The sequence below is a fragment of the Schistocerca nitens genome, chromosome 5 (genome assembly GCF_023898315.1).
Source record: "Schistocerca nitens isolate TAMUIC-IGC-003100 chromosome 5, iqSchNite1.1, whole genome shotgun sequence".
Taxonomy (NCBI): domain Eukaryota; kingdom Metazoa; phylum Arthropoda; class Insecta; order Orthoptera; family Acrididae; genus Schistocerca; species Schistocerca nitens.
The window spans coordinates 132,089,462-132,116,663 of record NC_064618.1 but is presented as its reverse complement, the minus strand read 5'-3'; the positions used below and the strand labels follow the sequence as shown (position 1 = coordinate 132,116,663).

Below are 27,202 nucleotides of genomic sequence, written 5' to 3'. Positions count from 1 at the left end.
TTGACTTGAGTCCACCACCAGCAACAGCGGGTGATTCTTTGAAAAATGCCAGCTAGTCCTGCTGGCTAAAAATCAGAAAAATTATCAACCAAATGTCAGCCAAAGACAGAAACCAACAGGCAATATGCAATTTTAACATGTTTACAGCATTCAGAGTTATTGCCTTGAGATGGTTTAGATGTAGTAACTAGGTTGTTTCAAAGATGATGATCCAGAGCGTTACTGAATCTGTGAATCAAAAAATGGCACCCCCAAATAGCAGTTCAGGTCGATTAAGAACATGACATACACTACTAAATCTCTCTCTCTCTCTCTCTCTCTCTCTCTCTCTCTCTCTCTCGGGTACTTGTCTTCTTAAGGGTACAAGCAGTTTTTTCAATAGTAAAAGTTGAGTGAAAGACTGAAAAATTGCGTCCAAAAGGAGAGCACCAACAGAGTTCTTGGCCGTTGACGGTGTACTGTTTGTGGTTATTGCAAAAAAGTAACAGGATGCTACCCTGTGGGACACCACTCTCCTGGATATATCAGTGATAACACTGTAATGAGAGGGAAAACCCCAGAGCCTTTTCATACAGTTGCTGGACTGTACTGCCATGTGAAACCGTGGACCTTTTCTATATAAAAAAAATATTCCTATCAAGTGCTGCCTAGAGAGAAAAAGTCTATTGTATTGCTGCCTCCATGAGTATTAGGACAAAGTGTAGAGTGGCTGCTATGTAAAGAACACATGAAGGCAACTTAAAAGTTTTCTGTTTCCTGGAATCAACACTAATTAGCTGCTGACAATTCACTCCACTGTCTTCAGTACACAACTAATAAGTGCTACACTGTAATACCTATTTGTGATGGTTCAATCCTTCCCAGTTTTCTCGAGGGTGAATACGACTGATTTCCTCAATGAATCAGGGTATTGTTGATCATACCAAATGCTGTTAAATAACATGATGTAGGTCTCTCAGACTCAATATTCAAATGCTACACCATGTCAGTACACTTTATCCCTATTGTATTGCTAGCCAAGTGTAATGCATGCTATAATCCCCCCCCCCCGCCCCCGTACAAAAAGGAAGTTTTATTCTTCTTGAGCTGTATGTTGAACCTGCCTTCTCATCTTATTATACTCACTGTTGAACTATGTGATCTTGATGGGTAATAGATGCTATTTACTTGAAATATTTCATCATCATTTGGGCTACGCCACTGTTGTGTACAGCCACTGCAGTGCACATTGTCTTTCCTGTTGATTCTACACATCGAGTTCTGTGCCTTTGCTGATGGTGTGAAATGGTAAGCAAATTATAAGAATTTATGCCTTGACTATTTTTTTGCCCCCCCCCCCCCCCCCCCCCACCACCCCTTTCACAACACACTTGGCTCCAGCCTGAATAATATGGAAGACTGGAAGATTATCGGCAGATCCTATCCCTGATGGCTAAATGACTATGCTCTATCATGGAACTAGCCATTTGTTAGACAACTATCTGACAGAACCATCTGCAGTCTTTTAAATAATGGTAGTGACATATTTTTACCATGTTCTGGAAGTTAGATTTGTGTTGTAACAGAGCCAGTTTGCTGTAAGGCATCCCTGGCTTTAACATCCATTGCTTCGTGATGTATCTGACAGGTGGATCCAAATGGGAAAATGCCCAAAAGTATATGTCCTTCACCACTTACCAAAGGGCAGTATGAGCTAATACAGAACAGCAAAGTGACTGGTCAATGGCTGTGGATGATCTGTTAGCAGTGCCGAAGTTGGGGAGCCATACACAGTTCAACAAGAGGAATTTCTCAACTGCTCGATCCCTGGGGCAAGTGTGTGTAGAATGTGACTGCGTGTGATGTGCACAAAAATCATGGATGAGGACCTCATGGGCCTAATTAACTGTGCTTGAAGGTGGGTGTTGGGGATAACATGTGAGGACATTGGGTGTTGGTGCTACTGTAAGATGAAGAGACATACGAGATGGAGATGGTAGGTGGGCTGTATTAAATCAACTACAAATTTTATTTTAAATCTAATGCATATTTTTCTGTAGTACTTACATTTCTGGTTAAAATGATGAATTCCACATCATCTCCAAGTTGCAATTCATCTTTTGATTTTGCCTCTGAGAAATGAAAAAAAATCTCTTTAACAACATCGGCTCGTTCAATGAAACCAAAACTTTCTTTCATGGAGCACACTACACCGCGGTACTTAACAGGGTGGGCTGGATTTTCCAAACGAATGTGACATGCTCCTAGGTTACCATTTCTGTAATAGAGATTACAGACTTCAACAAACCAAATTAGTGGAACAGTTAAGATGTCATTAGCCTATTTATTGACATTAGCCTATTTATTTTTCACTGAATTTTACATTATGACGTAACTGTCAACATCATTGCTGGAATATTTAACCTACAACTGAGTGAAAAACCTGCCATAAACCAAGTGATGTATCATAAACAGAGGGTGACTTATAGCTCATAAGCTGATTTCAATATTCTTAATGCAAAAGAAAGAACTATATATAGACTAAAACTGAATTCAAAGAAATTTTACATTTTAAACATTCAGGAAAGCACAAAATGTACTCACCTCTGGTTAGTTGCAATCTGGAAACTAACTTTATCTCCAGCTCGTAATGTAACATTACCCTCAACATCATCCTTATTATATGGTAGGAAGAAACATTCTCCACGGTTTTCATAGCTAATACGTCCCTGTGTATCTGTTCCTGATCCATCACTCCTCAACTCAGTGGTAACATTGCCAGTGACACGTTCTTCACTTAAAACCTGAAATATTACAGTACTTCAGGCTGTGGGAATGCTTGGATGTATTCAATAAAGCAAATAAAAATAATACTCACCACTTCTGGAGCTATCTTTGTAACAGCACTAGCAATAGGCTTTCCAGTTCTTCTGTCATATGTCATCTCAAATTCTACTGGATCACCAATCTTCAGATGTTCAATTGTCCCATTGAATTGACTGAAGTGAAAGAAAAGCCTTGCCTGTCGCTCACAACACTGAATGAATCCATACGAGTGCTGTGAAGAACATTAAATTGTAATTTGTGTAATAAAAGAACAGGAACAAGAGATATTTATTAGCAAACACTGATATTAGAAACCAGTCGCATAATGTACCATTATTAAGATAAATAAGACCTGAGAAAGCCCAAGCCTCTGCTGAAGATGATGGGTGAGACAGGTCCGACGTTGGTCCCTATACCAGCATTATTATGATTAAAAACCATAGCTGCACTTTTTTGTTTCTTACAATGGGTATACCATAGTAAAAAACAAAAAATGTCAGTATTGAACCGAAATGTTCTACTAATGTCAAGTAATATTTATTGCTGTTAATTTGGTGATCAGTCCTGTTATAGAGGAGATTTCAAATTCCCTAAACCACCACCATACCAAATGGGTCTTGGATTCAGTAGGGTTCAATTTCCAAATTCTCCCATCAGACTATAGTAGTTGATAAACATGATGACAGATGCGGAAAATGCTTTTTTGCTTGAGTTTCATTTCCATCTATCTTTTATACACACAAATGGGCCTCACAACAAGTTTTCTGAAAGATATACTAAGCACCAGCTTCATTTTGTGGCGATATGCACAGTTTACAGGCAAAGGATGCTTATGTAAGGAAATATCAAATGGTCTGCTGACTAATAGGAGAAACTGTGTGTGTGTGTGTGTGTGTGTGTGTGTGTGTGTGTACGCACACTAACTCATCAGAGGATTTCTTCCAAAAGCAAGCAAAGTTTTCATTCTTTTTTATGCGAGCTGATGAGTCAAAGCTTCTGCTATTCAGTGAGTTGCATCCTTTACGCCTAAATTATTTACATTCTGCCAAAACTTACTTTATTATGTTTGCAACAGTAAGATTTCTATGCATGGCACACTAAAATTAGCAGCAGCCATTCATAATGCCAAACAGAGGGGGCACACGAAGTGCAAGATTTTCATACAGCGTGAATCACAATGGGTGAAAGTGTACAAGGGAAAAGGGGGTGGGGTGAGGTGAGGTGAGGTGAGGTGGGGTGGGGTGGGGTAGGGAGGGGAGGGTGCCAAATGATAAAAGTCACTTGCGGCATTTGTTACTTGTAAAAAAATTATTTTCTCCAAATGTGGAGGGATTGGGGAAATCTACAAACACATTACGTTATAGTGCACTTCTCATCAGAAGGCGGCCCAATTGTCAACTGTTCTGTCCATGGCAGTCAATGAGATTTCATTTTCCTCTGGACACCATGCTGTGAGTCACAATGGACAGTGATAACTGGTGTAGGCATACTTAGTGTCAATGCAATTTTATACTTTGTTGTCCACAAAAGCAATGGAGATTTCTATCCACACTCTACTGTCCTGTGTAAGGAAATATCATTCCCTCCACAATTCCCTATTTCTGTCTTGGTGTTCAAGAGCCTTCAATGTCTCAACTGAAGTTTGCAGTAGCACCCGTGTGCTTTGATCAGTGACTTAACTGTGCTGTGTGACGTCATGGCGGCGAGGTCAATTTGAAATGGATCATGTTTGCAGTATGTGTCAGAATGTGTGGTGTTGCTTTCTATTGTGGGATGTTTATGTTTCTAAATAATTTATGAGTGCTGCTAGTAGGAATGCACTGGATTCCTTGAGCACTATTTGTGAGAATAACATTGAAAGTGTTTGTGGGGCTGCATCAGTGGCAGTTATGGGTAGAAAATTTGATTTCGGGTTTGCAATTATTAGTACTGTGTGTTTTTATGGTTACAGATCTAATTTTGTTTTGTTTTTTTTGTTAGCTATGCATATGTCAATAATGTTCAGAGTAGATCCCTACAGGCCACAATACAGGACAACATGTTGACTACTATTAAATTCCCACATTTCTTTGGTTAAACTGCCAAGTATGTGAAGTGTCACGTTTGTGAAGAAGGTATGAGACGGGCTGCAGTTTCTGCCTTTTAGTCCACGAACTAGCATATATGGCATTGCTGACTAGACAATGCATGGCATTCTATCTGGAGGGGTTCCTGGTTTGAGAAGTCTAGGCTGGCCATTACAGAGATTGTGCTGGTAACATTATTTTTGCTAGACGTGTGTTGGATGAATCTGGTTAGTAAGTATGTTCTTATAGTTTTATTTGTTTAATTCATAATTTATGGTGTGTGTCTTCATGTGCATGGTTGTGTGTTTCTTGTATATCGAAATTGGTGGTAATGCAGTTTTTTACTCTTTTTTTGGGTGGGGGTGGGGGGGTTGTTTTGTTAGTTGCTAGTCGTTATGTTGGTCTGTGATTTTTAGGTATTGTGGAGCTTGTTTTACCTACAATGACAAAGTTAGGTTTTCAACCTTAGCTAGCCCACATAGGTAATTTTGGTTTTATGATATTGCAGACTTTGTTTTAGCTATATAGGCTAAATAAGGTGTTAGATATTGGATGTGCCAAGTTGTGTGAGGTTTTGTGGTATCTTCAATTTCTTTAGAGCAATATACATCAAGTGAAAATTCCAGTATTGGGTTTTTGGACTTAACTGGAACTATGAAGGAGAAATTTCCAATATAAGTTTTTTGTGTGATTTTGTTGGTAGTGTTTGTTTTGATATTTCTTCACTATTACGATTGTTACATATTTCATCTGCCCCACCCAAAACAGTTGCATGAGACTGCAGTCGTGTGTGTGTGCGCGCGCGCTTGCGCTATATGGGGAGTAGCAACTTTCCTTTTCATAATATTGTTATAATTCACGCGGCTGTTCTGTTAGTTTCAAGTTATTTCTGCAATTAACTATTTTTCGTATAATTTGAGTCTGTCCACATGTGTAAAGAGTGACACCATGGTTGCCACATCGTATAAGCTGAAATAGGAATGTCCGTCATGTGTCAAAGCTGATGGGCTGTACCACAATCTTTGAGTATGCCCTTCCAACGTGTGCACACTACAGGAAAACCACTCATTTGCACAATCATGACAATCTAATAGTAAATATCTTCGTCACATTGCTGGTTTCACAGATAACAGTTTGTTTCGTTTTTAACAGTTTTTCTGCAACTGGACTTCAGAAAAGAAGTGTCTTGTAAGACAAAAGTATAGGTGGAGATGGGGAAGGGCTAATGTGGGAGTGCAGTGCACCACAACGTGGTCTTAAAAAGTTCTTAAGCTCCTATGACAGTTTTCACTTGCTTCCCAAATTTCTCAGAATAGTAAAAAATGACGATTTTCCTCGTGGCCTTGTAGCGTGCAGACTATTTTATCTATCGAGTAAAGTGCTGAAATGGGAATGTACAGTTTTGTCTGCAATACTGTCTAGAACTTTTAAAATAGTCTTTGGAGAAGTAATCTTAGCATGTTTGATTATTAACAGGCTGAAGAACTCAAATTTCTCCCTTCATTGAAACTCAGACAGCTTTGGTGTTCACAAAAATTATGAAATACGCACACCAGGTAGGAAACAACTCTGTATTATACATTTGACTGGCTTCATTGTGCATGCAGCTATACACTCTGTTACCTACATATATATACATACAAGACTGCTATTCTAGGCTACTGCACCTATAATACATATCTTTGATCTTCAAATGTAAATAACTTGAAGACCTAAGGTCAACTGAACCAACTGATACCAGATGCCAAATCTGTCTGTGACACAATGAAGGCATGTGACATTACACATGTGCAAATAGAAACAGAGCAGAAGACTGACAATTTAAAATGTAGGTTATGATGACAGACTGACCTGTGCCATGGACTACATTTGAAGGTGTCACTGATGAAGTGGTATTGAAAGCTTCAGTTAATCCAAGATGTGCACATGGAACAAATAATAATCAAATTCCCATTGGGGAGGGGGAGGGGAGGTGTTTGTAATGAGAGAGAAGGAATACTGAGTTAGAAATGGTACTCCCACTACAACCCAAAGGGGCACTTATGACACTGATGGTTCCTGCAGTAAGGTCCTTATCCTGTGATAGTCACAGAAGATGAAAATTTGTGGCCTAGGTATCTCAATGAACCTGGGTCTCCTGATGAATTTCAAAGACACAAAAAAAGGGACAAACTTCCTCTTAAGCTTAATGAGATATATTAAATGACACTGTAAAACAAAGCTATTTTCACGGATATGCTGAAGCATATTTATTTACAATCAGCCAAAATTTCACAAAACCAATGAAGAATAAGAAAAGCTCTACTCTGCAAAGTTAAGACTAGCTAAAGGTGGGAAGACCTCACGACAAATTTCAAAGGTGACTAAAAACAGGCATCCTCAATATAATAGAAGGGTGACTACTGGGTGGTGTTGATTAAAAGTTGCTTTTTCAAATCGATGTTGGCGGAATCTACATTAGATGGCCAACTTTTCAGATTTTATAATCACGAAAGCAGTAGCTGATCACTTTTCAACAATATGATCTTTGAAAAGTTAGTGAAGACTGTAGTACAACAATTAACAGCTGTAGTGTGAACTGCCAATCCACTGTTTGAATTGACATCAACTCATGAAGTTTATGCAGGATTCCTTATACTCTCCCTTGAAGTCATTCTGCAGGGTGGTGCCAGTCACTCAAGTGAAATGTTTCATCATCAGCTCCATATTTGTGAATCACACCCTAATTCCTAAATACAGCAGTTACCAAGTACCTATCAGTTCTCTCTGAAGCTCACTTGATAGCCATCATGTTGGAACTACTTTGCATACTAACAACTTTCATCATTAATGACACAATGACATTCTATACCTGTAACTCAAAATAGTATAAGGTTTTCTATCGTTATTTTGCCTCTGAGCAGATGTGCTACATGACTGACCATGATCAATAAGGATCACTCCAGACTCTGCTAGTGAACAGACTGCATTTGTTGAATGACCAACCAATGTAGAATGGGCACAACAACTGTTTGCTGGCTTGTGCTAGTGAAGCTATCAAACACTAAAACACAAACATCTCATTAGCAGCATCTTAAAAGAAATTTGCCAATTTGGTGAATTTCTTTTGGATGCTGAGTACTTTGCTGAGGTTATGTTTCCAGTAGATTTATTTGCAATGATGTCTGTCTGTTCAGTACAAGAAAGGGCTGCTGAAATATCTAGAAGATTACAACAAGAAGTCATATATCTGCTTCTAGAGATTATCTGAACAAAAGGTTGAAATGCAATGACCTGAATGACAAGTATGGGCTTGATATGGCATGAAATAAAACTGAGATCAAAGTCTTCAGTCACAACACCACAAAGAGTATAACAATTCTTGGAGCAGGAAAAAAAGAAGCAGCAACCTACAAATTTATTAAAAATGTACATGAAAATTGTGGATCAATATTCATGCTTGGGCAAAGACTGAGAGGCCTAACATCTCAACATTTGGAAAAGATGACACAGATGGAGCTCAACAAACTTCTAGAAATTGAAACGAACATCAAAGATGGAAATACAAATTTGGTAAACACGACCTCCAATGTAGTGGATTCTGGGTTCTATGACATTCCCAAATTTTTGAGTCCAAGAATGTTAATCTGTAACCTTTTTCGAGTGAACTTGTGTAAAGTGTCTTCCTTATGGACTAAAACACAAACTATGTTTTGAAAGGCGACAACCTAATCTTTACACAATCATTAAGCAACTTTCACACAGTCACAAAGAACAGGCTTTAAGCATTTCAGATTTTTAGGGATAATCGCTGAACTGTGAAAGAGAGAGCTCAAACTGGTATATGAATTACCAGTTGACAGATAACAAAATGCTAGTGCCATGCTTATCACAGCAGAAATTGCATAACAGTAACTTGCCTAGAGATACAAATTCAAAGTTTCCCTTGCAGAAAATCAAAATCTTACTGTGACATTCTTCTATAATTTGCATACAAAACATTACTATCACTTTATATTTCTCAGAATACAGTACCAGTAAGTCTAGTGTTGGATAGTCAGCACTATATTCATAATCATGTTTGTGCTTTCTTCCTCTGCTACTTTTCACAACAATAAACTGCTGAACAAAGTGGATGCATAGCAGACTGTGTGCATCTGTGCACATGTACAATGAAAGATACAGCATGTGGACATACCTTTAAGAACACAAAATTCTTCTGAAAATGTATGACTTCCTACCTATTGTTTGTATACAGTGTGGCATTGAAGCAACATTTTCTACAGGTACGAACACATCTTTACAATATAATGCACATTAAAAAAATAAATAAACAAATAAACTAAATTCAATATTTTAGGTAGCCTATGGTGTAGGATCAGAGAAACTGAAAACCTGTAGCTTAAGTGATTAGAATGTAAACAACAAAAATATGACAAACACTGAGAATGCCTCTAGGCCTGACCCTTAAACCTCTCTCCTATATTTCCACCCATATTACTGCTACTCAATTTCTCAACAAACAATACTACAAGTTGTTGCTGCTGCTGCTGTAGATTAATGTCAAACTGAAGCACCAACTTCATTCTTTCCTGTCATATAGGCATATAAACTATTATTGTAAAGTTTAAGGGGTGGTGGGTAGTCACACATGTAGGTCTCCATTTTAATTTTTTAACACCATCAGCATTAAGGTGCATTTACAAAGTAATTTGTGATATCAATATGAAATGGCTTGTTCCACATAATTAAGATTTATTGTGCAAATGATCTGTAGAACATAAAACTACCTAATGAAACCATTGCCTGTCACATTATGAAATGATATGGAGTCTAGGTGATCAACAGCAGTGGAAAGGGAGCTGACAGCAATAGGAGCCCATAGAAAATTAAATTTCTACACAGCTTGAAGCGCTTTAAAACTTATTGTAGATCCAAATGGTAAAGGCCTACTATAAACTGAGTCACATTAGTATACGAGTAAATTGTGTTTTTCATAGTTCATTTCCAGCAGTTTTACAGAACTTCCGAAACACAAATGCAGTGGCTAAAGTATGATAGAATGAAATACAGTTTTGTTACAAATATCTAATATGCTAGTTTCTTCTGAGACAAATAAATCATCTGCAATTATTCCAAACTGTCACTTAACAAGTTGTCTTGACTTGCAAAGTTACTAGTAGTAAGGATGAATTATCACAGATGGATTGGAGGCAAAATGAAGACATGGAACTGACCATCCCATTGATGATAAATTTCATGAATATAATATGGTCTCCTTTATATTTTGAATTTTTTCACCTCCTCTCCATGTGTGATATTTCATAAAAACATCTAACAAAAAAAATGAACATGGAAAACTCACCAACAATTTTTCAATAATACCAGTCTCCCTTGTGCCTTGACTTCCCAACGAGGAATCATTGTACCCACAACTGCTGGTTGTATTTGAATTGGCACTACCGTTGTTGCTGGGAGGTGAAGGCAAGCTTTCACCATTGAACACACTTGTTCCTTCACTGCTAGAAAATGCATTACCAGAATACCGTCCACTTCCACGGGTACTATTTGATGATGGGAATGAATTATAACTGGATGAATAATGATTGTTTGAACTGCCCTTGTTAAATGCACTGGTTGCAGTGTCTTTTGTTGATGACTGAGCACCCTGAAACTGATTGCTACCACTGTTACTAAAACTCGTACCATTGGACGAGTTATGAACTTCTGAACTTGTGGTAGAATTATTAGAAATTGTCATAGGTTTGAAATTTAATTCAAGTATTGCTGTTTCTGTATTCATGGCTGGCGGCTGGAATGATTTCCACTGAGGATTATTGGACATAGTCTTTACAAGTTATGCACCGTTTCTTCTGATTTCAAGTTCAGAGAGGTTTATCACAGAACTACACGTAAAAATACCCGAAACGTATATGCACAAAGTAAGCTCTCACCTATTCTATCCTTAAAATGAAAATATAAAAGAAACCATCATAGGTTTAATATGTCACTAGTGCCTGAACGAATTCGAAAAAGTCTGTTCCAGCACCCTTGTAGATGCACTAACTCTAATATCACTGAGCTTTAAGAAGGTCCTAAATGAAAAATGATGTTGGAAAAATCCTCAGATGTCTTCAATGCGTGCTGGGTGCGGATTGTGTTTTTGACTTTTATTTTAAACTGATCGTTGTTTCAAGTTTCCTATTCTAATAATTACACAAGCTGCAAAGAAAAGAAAGAAAAACTGATATCAAAACTTTGTATGCATAAACACACACTTTACAACTGCATGCACACATCATAAGTTCCACACAATTTTAAAGTAAATTGTTCCGTAACAGTTCTACAATTAGTATAAATTTATTTTTGACATTATGTACATTTTATTCCCTTTACTTAAATCTGAGGCATGGAATGCCAATTAATCCATGTTTCCTTAAATTACACCAGCTATATAATTTGGAACTGAAGACCGCCTTACGTTTTCTCGGTTTTTATAATTATGAGTAGAATTCATCACATTCATAGTAAATACAGAGAATAATAGACAATTTTCAAGTACACCAGTGACAGACAACTCGTTAAAGTAATAAAAATAAGCTATAAATTTAAATCTAACTATCTCACCACGACACAGCACAGCACTGACGACATGCCGCCATGTTGAATGTCAACACTCGAACTCAAAAACACAGGCAAGTATTTTACAAGACATCAATCCCATTGGGTCGTCCTTATACGTCACAGATGTAAGAACATGGAGGCGATATTTCATGAAAAGGTAAAATACAACAAAATATTCAGTGTTCGACTGGTAAACGATTTAAGTAGCGTATTTGTTCTAGCGAATATAACGCAGGTATTTGTCCAGAAATCTCTGTAGGAAAACTTTATTTTGTCGTCATTTTCGTAACAATTGTGTTGGATATTTGTACTGTTCTTAACCTTATATTTAATGAATTTAAACGTATTCTTTTGCAGCAAGAAGGATCATTATGTGCGCAGCACTGTTTGAATGCCTTGCTGCAGGGACCATATTTCACTGCCGTTGATTTAGCAACTATTGCACAGCGAATGGATTATGAAGAGCGTTTAAGAATGTCTGAATCTGGTGTCGATAGCGAAGAGTACAGAAGATTTTTGGAGGTACACATGTGTGACAGCACAAACTGTTTAAACCGACAGTAACTTATGCTAGTTTCTAGATTTAAGGCGTCCCATTAATACATGTTATATGTGACATTAAGAACCATGTTTAGTACCCATATTTCCGTTGAATATGCATAAGGTTGCAGTTAATAGCAAACGATGAAACAAAATCTACTGGAAAGTTGGAGAATAGGAAGCTACAGCTGTTGTCACTCCAGTACTACATAGGCAATTTGCTTCATAATAATTGTGCATTGGCATCCGCAAATCAGTGCAATTATAGAAGCTACAGCTACATCTACATTCTGCAAACCACCGTGAAGTGTAGTATATGACAGAGGGTATGGTACATCCCATTGTACCATTTATTAGGATTTCTTCCCGTTCCATTCACGCGTGGAGTGCGGGAAAAATGATTGACTGCCTCTGTAGCTGCAGTAATTAATCTTATCCTCATGATTGCTATGTGAGTGATATGTGGGAAATTGAAGTATATTCCTAGAACAATGTAGCATTATTTGATGAAGAAACAATGTGACTGAATAAAAAGTGTCATTCACAAAATTGGTTCCAAAGAGGCAGTGGAACTTCTTCTGTTTTTGTAACTTAATTATTCTATCACTACAAGTTTGTTGGCATGAAAGTTCCAACAGAGGTATTGTCATCACAACGGTCTAGGACATGTCAGACAAATTACAGAAATAATATAACCTGTACATATATAAAACATACACGAAATGACTATTAGGCAAGGGTAGGGAAGGAAATTGGCCATGGTCTCATCACTGCAACCATCCCAACATTCACCTTACTTGAAAGAATCGTGATAGCTCAAGTCAGGGTGGCCAGACTGCTCTTGAATGTTTTTGTATTGGAACAGGTCAGCCATTGCAGTGAATTCCTAGCTCCAAACTATTCTTAACATTTGTTGATCACGTGGAAAAAAGGCTGTGCTTTGAAGGACATTGACTATTAACCACTGGTTTTACACATCCATTATAGTGTTACAAAATGAGTGCTTCTGTACTGTGTGTGTCACATCACAAAGGTTTTTCTTGTGCTGCAAAATACATAGTGAAGTAGGTTCTCCTTTTTTAACTTTAGCAATCGTCATCTAAGGTAAGACGATAAAACATGTTTTATTCGTTTTCCTTACTCTTTTTTTGCTTATTTACTCAGATTTTCCAGCAGTTTTCAGTGATAGGTTCATATTTGATTAATCCTAAGACAAGTAATTCCAAAATTACAGATGTGAGCCATTCACTATTCAGTTGTCATAGTATTTTAAACAGCACATTAGAACAACATTTTACATACTATTAAATGTTTGTAAATATTGCAATTATTGTCATCAAACTGAAAATGAACAGAAACAGCTGAATAAGTAACTCAGTTATACATAATAAAAAAAAAATTTGATAGTGAAATGTTAAAGGTACCTGGGCAGTTTCTCTGCTCCCTCCTCCCCCAGTTGTAGTTAAAAAAATGAGGTGATCCATCCATACTTTGATCAACTGTGCCGTGCATTGTACTGCCCATTTTATCATGCATTAGCATTTCTTTTTGTTACTTTTATATTTGAAGCATAAGAAGAATGACTGCCTAAATGCTAGTGTGGCACTGTACTTAGTCTAATTGTGTTTTGCAGTCTCTCTTGGAGTGATTGCCTATTGGGGGGGGGGGGGGAGTAGGGTCTAGATTTGTCATGTGATACTGGTTCTTAAAACTTCATAAGTAAGCTTTGGTAGGATATTCACCATCTAAAAACATCAATTTTTCAACATTTCTCTAAGTACAAGTTGAATTCTAGTAAGCAGGAACATGTCTGTCAAACTGGAGTTTTGAATTGACTACATATGAAAGGTGTGTGTGTGTGGCTTTTTTTTTTTAGAATATTGTCCAAACCCTTAGCAGCAATTACACTGTATGTATTCTTTCATATCTATCACTCACTCAGTGCATAAATTATGCAGTTGAGTGGTTACCTTTACTTCTTCCATTCTTTCTTTCCCATCCAGTACCATCATATCAAATGAGTTATCAGATAGTGTCACCAATAGACTCGTCCTATTTTTCTGACATTGTTGTTGGTTATGAAAGTATGTCTTCACAATCCTAAGAAAATGCTGAATGATGTACTCGGGAGTTCCCATTTGCAGTAGGTTTTCTGAATGGCAGTATTCTACAGATGTGATTGAGTGCAAGATAATGCTCATAAATCAAAGAAAAAACCTGATATGAGATTCCAGAAGTAGTGGGAAACTGCTGGATATGCCACATGGCAAGAACATGTGTAGTAATGGAAGAGAGACAGAAGACTTAAGAGGGGACCTCATGGGAGGTGCATCGAGCTATGAGCTCCCACTTTGTCTGCCTATAGTGTGGATAGGCACCTATCACACCCTAAAATTGTAGGTGCCAATGTGGCCTCATTTTTGAAATATTGCCTGTTAAAGTTTGGGCAGCTCTTTATATACAGAAAAGTTTCACTGTTGTGGCAAGCGAGCGAGACTCCCGTCCTGGTGACCCAGGTTAGGGACCCATCTATGCTACTTTTGTTTCCTTTTTGTTTTTTAAATGTCTGTTTTAATTTATAATTAATCATGAAAATTCCACAAGGAATTGATTAAAAAGAATTAAAAGCCTCTATAAATTAAACTTATACATTGAATGTCAAGTTTTGTTTCAATCTTTTGTTTTATTTTTTTATTTTATTTATTTTAACAGGAAATTAACCATGATGTAATTTCTTGAAATATTTTATTATTATTCAATTTTTTTCCTTGTATTTTTAATTTTGTTCCGTTGAGGTAGGGAACATTAAAAAAAATACCAACGAATGAGGGATTAAAAATATGTTTCATTTAATGGAAAGTTAATTGATATTTCCTATATTTTGACGAGCATATTCCGACGGATGATACTTTTATAAAAACAATCAAAACATTTGTACTTTCAACACCACGAACATTGTACGAATGCACATTCATTTTCGTCACAATCGCATCTGTATTTTCTCAAATCCACAGGAAACGCCACTGCATTGATGTTATGGAATAATGTTAAAATAAAAAAACGCAAAATATTGAGACAAAATTTGACATTTAATGTGTAATTTTGATTTATAGAGGCTTGTAATTCTTTTTAATCAATTCCTTGTGGAATGTTCATGATTAATTATAAATTAAAACAGACATTTGAAGAAAGAGGAAACAAAAGTAGCATAGGCAGGTCTCAAACCAGGGTCGCCTGGACCGGAGTCTTGCTCGCTTCCCACTCAGCTACTCGCTCACTTGTCACAACAGTGAAACGTATCTGTATATAAAGAGCTGCCCAAACTTTAACAGGCAATATTTCAAAAATGAGGCCGCATTGGCACCTACAATTTTAAGGTGCGATAGATGCCTACCCACACTTTAAGCAGGCGAAGTGGGATCTCATAACTCAATGCACCTCATTAGGATTGGTGGAAAAGATTGCATAGGAAAAAGTATACACAGCGCTGTTGTTGTCAGTTGTAGTGCACTGTTCCAGTATTTGATGACAGTATCAAATAAGATCTACAGAATATCGGAAAATATAAAGACTACACTGCATTAACACTGATGTAGCCATCTTGCTGGGTACATGACTGGAGAGGGAACTGCTTATGCATAGGCAACAAGGAGATAACAACAGGGACAAGAAATAGAATCACTGTTATAACCAAAACATAAAACTTTGATATAATACACTTCAGAAAAATGTTAACATGGGAGCAAACTATAAGACATTGCTGAAAAGTATAACACTTGAACATCTGCCATGCTATATCCATCCCAAACTTACAACATGCCCCTTCTCTGAGGAGATATGTTGCATTGTGAATTGTGGTTTATTAGTCTCATAACATACATAATCAAAATCATTTGATTCAGGTACAGGAGGCATGTCTAAAGTTTGGTAAAATTTACCGTAAACATAGAGAGCTGATGTTTACATACAGCATAATAATAATAATGATGATAATAACAACAACAACAATAATAATAAAAATAGTATCTAAAAATCTAACACTAAATTACCCTAGCTCAAATTATGTCATCTTCTAAAAATTCTTCACTGTGGAGCCCATTCATATAATTTCAATTTGTGTGTGGGAAGCATAAAATTATTTTTATTTCTTGTGTTGTATGTGTGGTTAAAATGATTTTCCTCAAATAATTTTTGCCTGCAGTGTAGGAAGATAATAATTTCATAAATGTATATGGAGGGTACAGTTAGGATTTGCAGTTGAAATAATGGGCAACAAGATTCTGTTTTCTGTGTGGTATACATGTATGTGATGATTTTTTTCTGAAGTTTCAGTATACAAGATACTCTACTTGAACTTCCCAGAAAATTATACCATAAGTAATGACTGATTCAAAATAACTATTGTATGCTATTTTTCGTGTACTCGTGTTCGTATAATTTCAAGTATCTGTATTGCAAATGCAAAACTGCTTAGTTTATTTGATAAGGAGTCAGTATGTGTGTTCCAGTTAAAGTTCTTGTCCACATTTAGTCCTAGGAATTTGATAGTGTCAACTTCTTCCATAAGTTGATTATTGCGTTGTATTTTAAGCTGTGCACATTTTGAGTGTTTGGTTTGGAAATATTCCATATGGGTTTTTGCAAAGTCCAGTTTTCAACTGGAACCAGTTTTCTAAAGTATTGTCTGCAAACAGAACTCGTGGGGAATTGATATTTGTGGGTAAGTCATTTATCTAGATTAGGAACAAGATTGGCCCCAAAATGGAGCCTTGAGCCACACCTTGTGAAACAGTACTTCACTTCGAAAAATAATTCACCACATTTGAAGTGATAGTTACCACTTGCTTTCTGTTCTGCAGGTACAGTGTAAGCCATTTGAGAGTATTGACCTTAATCCCATATCCATCTTAATTTGTAGATTAGCAAGGCATGGTTTACAGAGTCAAAAGCTTTAGTAAGATCACAGAAAATGCCAGCAACTTTACTCCTCTGGTCCAGTGCTTTGCATATCTTTTCAGTAAAGTTATTTACTGTATCCAGGGTGTTTTTTCCTGGTTGGAATCTAAATTGGTTATTTATAATAATATCATAATATCATGTTTTACAATAAAATTTTGTATCTGGTTTGCAGCTACTTTCTCAAACACTTTCGACAAGATAGGAAGAATAGAAATAGGACAATAGTTTCCCGTGTCATCTCTCGACCCTTTCTTGAACAGAGGTCTGACTTCAGCATACTTCAACGCATCAGGAAAGCATCCCTGTTCAAAAGATTATTTATTTTAGTTAGTGTAGGTGCTATTATGTGATACACTGCCTTAATCACTTTAGTCTGTATCCCATCCCACCCATCGGAGTTTTTATTTTTTAATGATAATATAATATTTTCCACATACTTTATTGAGACATTGGACATAAAACAGAGAAAACAACAAACAAGCAGCAAAGAAAAACAAAGCATAGATCTTACATCTGTTAATGAATTGAGATGAAATGATCGTATGGCATTGTTGGATGGGAGGTTCCATTCGGGTTTGGCTGCCAAGTGCAAGTCTTGTTTCACTCGGTGCCACATTGGGTGACGTGCAGATGATGATGATGATGATGATGATGATGATATCACAACACCCGCCGGGAATTGAACTCGGGCCCAGTGCATGGGAGGCAAGCATGTTACGACCCAGCTAAGCAAGTGGACTGTTAATGGATTAAAAGTATTCAACAATTAAATGGATGCCAAATAGTTCAGTGGATGTAACATTTTGTTGTTGTGGTCTTCAGTCCAGAGACCGGTTTGATGCAGCCCTCCACTCTACTCTATCATGTGCAAGCTTTTTCATCTCTGAGTAACTAGTGCAAACTACATCCTTCTGAATCTGTTTAGTGTATTCATGCCTTGGCCTCCCTCTACGATTTTTACCCTCCACGCTTCCCTCCAATACTAAATTGGTGAACCCTTGATGCCTCAGGATGTGTTCTACCAACTGATCCCTTCTTCTAGTAAAGTTGTGCCACAAATTCCTCTTCTCCCCAATTCTATTCAGTACCTCATCATTCATTATGTGATCTACCCATCTAATCTTCAGCATTCTTCTGTCGAACCACATTTCGAAAGTTTCTATTCTCTTCTTGTGTAAACTGTTTATCTTCCACGTTTCACTTCCGTGAATGGCTACACACTACACAAATACTTAATCTAATTCCCTTAGCATCACCTGATTTAATTCGACTACATTCCATTATACTCATTTTGCGTTTGTTGATGCTCATCTTATATCCTCCTCTGAAGACATTGTCCATTCCATTCAACTGCTCTTCCAGGTCCTTTGCTGTCTCTAGCAGAATTACAATGTCATCGGCAAACCTCATAGTTTTTATTTCTTCTCGATGGATTTTAATTCCTACTCCAAATTTTTCTTTTGTTTCCTTCACTGCTTGCTCAATATACAGATTGAATAATATCGGTGATAGGCTAAAACTGTGTCTCACTCCCTTCTCAACCACTGCTTCCCTTTCATGCCCATCGTGTCTTATAACTGCCATCTGGTTTCTGTACAAATCGTAAGTAGCCTTTCGCTCCCTGTATTTGATCCCTGCTACTTACAGAATTTGAAAAAGAGTATTCCAGTCAACATTGTCAAAAGCTTTCTCTAAGTATACAAATGCTAGAAATGTATGATTGTCTTTCATTAATTTATCTTCTAAGATAAGTTGTAGGGTCAGTATTGCGTCACATGTTCCAACATTTCTACGGAATCCAAACTGATCTTCTCCGAGGTTGGCTTCTACCAGTTTTTCCATTTGTCTGTAAGGAATTTGTGTTAGTATTTTGCAGCCATGACTTATTAAACTGATAGTTCGGTAATTTTCACATCTGTCAACCTCTGGTTGTTTCAGTTTATCCACGTCTCATCTCCTTAGATTCCCACCTTTTTGCAGTTTCTTCATTTTTAATCTATTGTTCATAACCAATAGATTGTGGTCAGAGTCCACATCTGCCCCTAGAAATGTCTTACAATTTATAACCTGTTTCCTAAATCTCTGTCTTACCGTTATATAATTTATCTGAAACCGTTTAGTGTGTCCAGGTCTCTTCCACATATACAGTCTTTGCTCATGATTCTTAAAGCAAGTGTTAGCTATGATTAAGTTATGCTCTGTGCAAAATTCTACTAGGCGGCTTCCTCTTTCATTCCTTACCTCAATTCCAGCTTCACCTACTACTTTTCCTTCTCTTCATTTTCCTACTATCGAATTCCATTCCCCGTGACTAGTAAATTTTCATTTCCCATTACTATCTGAATAGTTTCGTTTCTCATCATACATTTCACCAATCTCTTTGTCATCTGTGGAGCTACCGTAGTTGGCATATAAACTTGTACAATTGTGGTAGGCATGGGCTTCATGTCTATCTTTGCTACAATAATGCATTCGGGACCGATGACCGTTGCAGTCTGGTCCCTTTAATCCCACAAACCAACCAATCATAATGCATTCACTATGCTGTTTGTAGTAGCTTATCCACACTCCTATTTTTTTTATTCATTATTAAATCTACTCCCACATTGCCCCTATTTAATTTTCTATTTATAACCCTGTATTCACCGGACCAGAAGTCTTGTTGCTCCTGCCACTGAACTTCACTTATTCCCACCATATCTAGCTTTAACCTATCTCTTTCCCTTTTTAAATTTTCTAACCTACCTATCCGATTAAGGGAACTGACATTCCATGCTCCAATCCATAGAACGCCAGTTTTCTTTCTTCCAAAAATGATGTCCTCGATACAATATGATACGATAACGTAGCATATTTAGGCTCGTTTAAACTGTAAAAACATTTTTCAGTAAAAATGATCTAAACTGCACTCTAAAAGCTGTTTGCTTCTCCAACCTCTTCATGTATGTTGGCAATACATTGTACAGAATAGTACCAAAGTGTATACTCACTTTCAGCATGCTGTAAATTAGTAGGCAGAAACTTACCATGATTTGACGAAATTACAAAACCGTCAGTTGCACGGAAGTTAGTTTTTATGTAAACGGCGACGTTTTGGACTCGGGTCCATTATCAAGCCATGCTTTATAACAAAGTGTATCATGTTACAAGTAATACATATGATACAAATGTCAATCAATGTAAAAGCATGTTTAATAAAATGATTATGTGTCACAAAAGTCCTACCATAACATCATAAAGTGTGTACACTGGCTACAGTGCTTGTATGAGTGCTTAGGTACAAGATATTACTTGCGTACATTAGAGTGCTGCGTGCAGCAAAACAAAGTTACTTTAGCGATGGACAGCATTATGTAAACTGAGGTGGGGGTGCTGAAGAGAGCGTAGCATGGGGAGATTGTTTGTTTTATCTTACAGCATTACACAATAACATTTACATATGAGCATTTTAGCTTTATGTTAAAACACAGTCATAACATAAAAGATAAATGTACAAAAGAGATCTTGTAAACATACACGCGCCCCGCTCTGCCTTCTCTGCCTTTTAGTGCCACCAGTGGACTGTCAATATAACACTAAAATGACTGTAGTATGAAAAGGATAGTTGCTACTTATCCTGTACATGCATATGCAACTCGCACACACATGACAACAGTCTCTGGCTGCTGAGGCCAGACAAGCAGCCAGAGACTGTAGTTGTGTGTGTGTGTGTGGGGGGGGGGTGTCTAATTCCAGTGAAGACCTTTCTTGTTTGATGTCTTTTTGTTGTGCCTATCTTCCTGATGAAGCAACCTTGGGTTGCAAAAGCTTGAAATTTGTTTGTGTGTTTTTTATTGTGTCTATCTACCAGCGCTTTCTCGTTAAGAAACATTCCACGTGGAGAAAATATATATAAAAAACTAAGATGCTGTGACTTACCACACGAGAAAGTGCTGGTAGATAGACACAATAAAAAACACACACACACACACACACACACACACACACACACACACACACAAATTTCAAGCTTTCGCAACCCAAGGTTGCTTCATCATGAGAGAAGGAAAGACGAAAGGATGTGGGTTTTAAGGGGGAGGGTAAGGAGTCATTCCAATCCCGGGAGCGGAAAGACTTACCTTAGGGGGAAAAAAGGACAGATATACGCTCGCTCACTTGCGCGCGCGCGCCCTGCCCCCCCCCCCCCCCCCCACACACACCCATCTGCACTATACAGGTAAGTCTTTCCGCTCCTTTCCTGATGAAGCAACCTTGGGTTGCGAAAGCTTGAAATTTGTGTGTGTGTTTGTGTTTTTTATTGTGTCTATCTACCAGCACTTTCTCGTATGGTAAGTCACAGCATCTGAAACTAAGATATCCAAGTCACAGTATAAAAGGTAACATGTACCAAAAGAATTTTACAAACACTTTAAGTGTCATACTGCGTAACACCACCAATGGCCCATCGGTATAATGAAGAATGAATGTGACACACATAATGATACTCAATCCAAATCATTTAAAAACATAAGGTGAAATGTCCAAGACCACTTACACAATAGCATAACAAACCTCTAACATATTTTTTACTCACAGTAAAACCTGCTGCAATGCATATACTACAATATGAACTTAAATTAATAAACACATAAAAGTCCATTCATACTGTTCAGAACTATCCCGCTGGTTGTTCCCTAATAATAATCTTACAGCCATTGTCTGAAACGGAATAGGCTAGACCATGCATTAAAGGCTACAAAGAATGCCTTGAAGTACTTTCACAGTGCACAGAGGCCCTCTCACTGTTAACAAAAACTAGTGTGTAATGTAAATGGTGAAAGGAGCAAGCAGGTTATCTTATAAAGCCATGATAAAACTGTCATGCACAAAAATTAAAACACCATCCAGGGGTGGGGGAGAGGGAAATGGAATAAGGCCAGGTGAAAGGATAGAGGGGGGGGGGGGGGGGGCACAGAACTGTGGTACGAATGGAAATGGGGGTGTGTTGGGGGGGGGGGGGGCTAGAAGAAAAGATATGAGTACTCTTGAAGTAACCTTATACAAACAATTCCAAAAATGAAATCAAACAATGGAAAATCCAGGATGGAATGTAACAATAAGAGAAGGAAAGTTAAGTTGCTACTCACCATATAGCGGAGATGCTGAGTCACGATAGGCGCAACAAAAAGATTCGCACAATTATAGCTTTCGGCCATTAAGGCTTTTGTCAACAACACACACACACACACACACACACACACACACACACACACACACACGTGCACGCAAACACAACTTGCTGCAGACACGTCTGCAGTCTCAGACAACTGAAACCACAGTTTGTGTGTGTGTGTGTGTGTGTGTGTGTGTGTGTGACCAGAATATTGAGGGTTACAGGTGTAGGGGTGAGTGGGTGGAAAGGACTGAGGTGGTGTACAAGATTAGCGTTATCAACCATTTGAATAAACCGTTCTGAGTAAGTTAACACATCCGACAAGCAACACTTACTCCTTTTCACGTGGGTTGCCCACAATCTAACTCTTGTTCGGAGTACTCTCCCATCCAGTGAATTGAGTATTCCAATAAACACATGTACAAAACAAGATAATGCTGCCTCATAGGAGCACAAAAAAGAAAGATGGTTATAATTAAAAAAATATTACATAGAGACCACAGGACCAACTTTCCATTCCCCTATCTGACAATATTTTTGTGCTTCTATGCACCTGCATTAACTTGTTTTCTAAGAGTACGTATTTGAAATTTGAACTCACTGGATGGGAGAGTCCTCAGAACAAGAATTTGGTAGTGAGTAATACATGTGAACAGGAATAATCATTGCTGCTTAGAGGTATTATCTTACTCAGAATGGTATGTTCCAGTGGTTGATTACAGTACTCTTTTGTGCAATCTCGCCTCTTTCCACATGCTGACCCCTGTAACCATCTATATTCTGCTCTTCCATCCCATCCTCCACCAAAATTCTCCCTCCCCCTTTCCTCCTACCTTTCTCACTTTTGACAGTTGTGCTTTATTTATATTCCATTATTCGGTTGAATTATAAATAAACCACTAACACTGGTTAACAAGGTAGAGGTCTTGGGTACATATTCATCCACTTCCTTACCCATAAAAATTGTCAGCAGATTGTTTTACATGCATATTTCATAGAGTTTAATTAAAAAGTTAAAAGAAAGAAATAATAAAGTAATTATTATGTGGGAATTGGCCTTTATATTGTTGTAGATTGTCTAGCTTAAGAGACCAATGAGTCTGATTTTGTCTGATACAGAAAAGCCAGTGTTTACAAGAATTAGATTAATCTTGTGGATGCATCTATATTTTTTTATGTTAGGTTGCTTCACATGTACTCATATTTCCTCTTCTCCACACCATCCTTCTATACTTTCTCTAATTCCGTGCCTCTCCGTCCCCCACACGTGTATGCGTATATATATATATATATATATATATATATATATATATATATATATACACACACACACACACACACACACACACACACACACACACACACACACACACAAATATGATGTGACTTACCAACTGAAAGTGCTGGCAGGTCGACAGACACACAAACGAACACAAACATACACACAAAATTCAAGCTTTCGCAACCAACTGTTGCCTCATCAGGAAAGAGGGGAAGGAGAGGGAAAGATGAAAGGATGTGGGTTTTAAGGGAGAGGGGAAGGAGTCATTCCAATCCCGGGAGCGGAAAGACTTACCTTAGGAGGAAAAAGGACAGGTATACACTCGCGCACACACACACATATCCATCCACACATATACAGACACAAGCAGACATCCCACAAGCAGACATATTTGGTCTTTAAATATGTCTGCTTGTGAGATGTCTGCTTGTGTCTGTATATGTGTGGATGGATATGTGTGTGTGTGCGAGTGTATACCTGTCCTTTTCCCCCCTAAGGTAAGTCTTTCCGCTCCCGGGATTGGAATGACTCCTTACCCTCTCCCTTAAAACCCACATCCTTTCATCTTTCCCTCTCCTTCCCCTCTTTCCTGATGAGGCAACAGTTTGTTGCAAAGCTTGAATTTTGTGTGTATGTTTGTGTTCGTTTGTGTGTCTGTCGACCTGTCAGCACTTTCAGTTGGTAAGTCACATCATCTTTGTTTTTAGATATATTTTTCCTACGTGGAATGTTTCCCTCTATTATAACCATATATATATATATATATATATATATATATATATATATATATATATATATATATATATATATATATATATATATATATATATATATAACTTACCAAATGAAAGTGCCGGCAAGTCGACAGACACACAAACAAACACAAACATACACACAAAATTCAAGCTTTCGCAACAAACTGTTGCCTCATCAGGAAAGAGGGAAGGAGAGGGAAAGACGAAAGGATGTGGGTTTTAAGGGAGAGGTTAAGGAGTCATTCCAATCCCGGGAGCGGAAAGACTTACCTTAGGGGGAAAAAAGGACGGGTATACACTCGCGCGCACACACACATATCCATCCACACATATGCAGACACAAGCAGACATATTGGTCTTTAAATATGTCTGCTTGTGTCTGTATATGTGTGGATGGCATTGGTTTTTGTTATCAGTGATAGGGTTTCTGTTCATTAGATTTGGATTGTATATCATTTGTATGTTACATTAATTTTTAGTTTTTCTGATTGGCCACTGGTGGTGCTACAGTGTGTGATGCGTAAGCATTCGTAAAATTCTTGTTGTAGTTACTGCCTTTTATATTATGATGTGGATATTTTACAGAATGAAATTTTCGCTCTGCAGTGGAGTGTGTGCTGGGTGGAACTTCTTGGCAGATTAAAACTGTGTGCCAGACCAAGACTCAAATTCGGAACCGTTGCCTTTCATGAACGGGTGCTCTACTGACTGCGCTACCCGAGCACAACTCGCGACTCATCCTACAGCTTTACTGCATTTGCCTGTGAAAGACGAAGATTCCAAGTTCAAGTCTTGGTGCAGCACAAAGTTTTAATCTGACACAAAGTTGAATATTTTAGTTTTTTTGTATAAAAACTGTGAATTGCCTGCCGTTACAAATGCCGCAGTCATTGTGTTACACTGACTGGTCACTGGCGGCACTACAAGGCATGACGTGTATACATTCACATAATCTCTTTTGTATATGTATATGGTGACAGTGTTTTAACATCAAGCTGAGATGAATATTACACTCCTGGAAATTGAAATAAGAACACCGTGAATTCATTGTCCCAGGAAGGGGAAACTTTATTGACACATTCCTGGGGTCAGATACATCACATGATCACACTGACAGAACCACAGGCACATAGACACAGGCAACAGAGCATGCACAATGTCGGCACTAGTACAGTGTATATCCACCTTTCGCAGCAATGCAGGCTGCTATTCTCCCATGGAGACGATCGTAGAGATGCTGGATGTAGTCCTGTGGAACGGCTTGCCATGCCATTTCCACCTGGCGCCTCAGTTGGACCAGCGTTCGTGCTGGACGTGCAGACCGCGTGAGACGACGCTTCATCCAGTCCCAAACATGCTCAATGGGGAACAGATCCGGAGATCTTGCTGGCCAGGGTAGTTGACTTACACCTTCTAGAGCACGTTGGGTGGCACGGGATACATGCGGACGTGCATTGTCCTGTTGGAACAGCAGGTGCCCTTGCCGGTCTAGGAATGGTAGAACGATGGGTTCGATGACGGTTTGGATGTACCGTGCACTATTCAGTGTCCCCTCGACGATCACCAATGGTGTACGGCCAGTGTAGGAGATCGCTCCCCACACCATGATGCCGGGTGTTGGCCCTGTGTGCCTCGGTCGTATGCAGTCCTGATTGTGGCGCTCACCTGCACGGCGCCAAACACGCATACGACCATCATTGGCACCAAGGCAGAAGCGACTCTCATCGCTGAAGACGACACGTCTCCATTCGTCCCTCCATTCACGCCTGTCGTGACACCACTGGAGGCGGGCTGCACGATGTTGGGGTGTGAGCGAAAGACGGCCTAACGGTGTGCGGGACCGTAGCCCAGCTTCATGGAGACGGTTGCAAATGGTCCTCGCCGATACCCCAGGAGCAACAGTGTCCCTAATTTGCTGGGAAGTGGCGGTGCGGTCCCCTACGGCACTGCGTAGGATCCTACGGTCTTGGCGTGCATCCGTGCGTCGCTGCGGTCCGGTCCCAGGTCGACGGGCACGTGCACCTTCCGCCGACCACTGGCGACAACATCGATGTACTGTGGAGACCTCCCGCCCCACGTGTTGAGCAATTCGGCGGTACGTCCACCCGGCCTCCCGCATGCCCACTATACGCCCTCGCTCAAAGTCCGTCAACTGCACATACGGTTCAGGCCCACGCTGTCGCGGCATGCTACCAGTGTTAAAGACTGCGATGGAGCTCCGTATGCCACGGCAAACTGGCTGACACTGACGGCGGCGGTGCACAAATGCTGCGCAGCTAGCGCCATTCGACGGCCAACACCGCGGGTCCTGGTGTGTCCGCTGTGCCGTGCGTGTGATCATTGCTTGTACAGCCCTCTCGCAGTGTCCGGAGCAAGTATGGTGGGTCTGACACACCGGTGTCAATGTGTTCTTTTTTCCATTTCCAGGAGTGTATTTATGGTCATATGTAACTATTGCTACGCGATGTTGAAAAATAAAACAAACAACGTCCCTTTGGCACACTCCCTTGAGCTTTCCTTACCTTGGTTTACTAGTGTCATTCATTGCTCAAGTAACATTGTTTTGCTGCACACAGCACTAGAATGTTGTACCCAAGTGTACACACCTTATTGTGTCATGGTAGGACTTAACGTAGTATGTAATCATGTTGCCAAATGTACTTTTACGTTGGTTGACATTACGTATTATATATGTTTTTTGTAACACAGTGCAGTTTGTACTACAGGATGGCTTGATGATGGACAAAAGTCCAAAACTGGTTGCCATTATATAAAAACAAACTTCTTTGTGCAACTCGGATAGTTTTATAATTTCATTGAATGAAGTGGCTGAAAGTCTTGCAGTATGAGTTGTTTTTGCTTGCTCTGCTTGGAGGGACCCACAGTTGCAAGTGTTACAGTTGTTGTAATGACTTTTGCAGGACACCAAGATTAGTTCCTGTCGTCTACACATATTTGTGGATGTGCTTTAGTGGAAGTGGAAGTTTCAGGGAAAATGTACCATCACTGGTGGTAGTGCACCTTGACTGGCTCATTTAGT

The 27,202-nt window shown here is 38.7% G+C and overlaps 2 protein-coding genes across 5 annotated transcripts in view; one reads left to right on the top strand and one right to left on the bottom strand.

Annotated features, from left to right (window-relative positions):
* The window catches only part of LOC126260216 (cold shock domain-containing protein E1-like), an 88,423-nt gene extending 76,826 nt beyond the window's left edge, over nucleotides 1-11,597 (bottom strand). For both annotated transcript variants that reach the window (XM_049957513.1, XM_049957514.1), the window contains exons 1-5: nucleotides 11,478-11,597; nucleotides 10,216-11,072; nucleotides 2,858-3,037; nucleotides 2,584-2,783; nucleotides 2,047-2,257 (exon numbers count right to left, since the gene is read on the bottom strand). In XM_049957513.1, the coding sequence (XP_049813470.1) occupies nucleotides 2,047-2,257; nucleotides 2,584-2,783; nucleotides 2,858-3,037; nucleotides 10,216-10,695 (1,071 nt within the window). In that variant the 5' untranslated portion in view covers nucleotides 10,696-11,072; nucleotides 11,478-11,597. The remainder of the gene's footprint in view (nucleotides 1-2,046; nucleotides 2,258-2,583; nucleotides 2,784-2,857; nucleotides 3,038-10,215; nucleotides 11,073-11,477) is intronic.
* Nucleotides 11,543-27,202, top strand: part of LOC126260217 (ataxin-3-like) — a 137,770-nt gene continuing 122,110 nt past the window's right edge. For all 3 annotated transcript variants that reach the window (XM_049957516.1, XM_049957515.1, XM_049957517.1), the window contains exons 1-2: nucleotides 11,543-11,631; nucleotides 11,832-11,996. In XM_049957516.1, coding sequence (XP_049813473.1) covers nucleotides 11,608-11,631; nucleotides 11,832-11,996 — 189 coding nt within the window. In that variant the 5' untranslated portion in view covers nucleotides 11,543-11,607. The remainder of the gene's footprint in view (nucleotides 11,632-11,831; nucleotides 11,997-27,202) is intronic.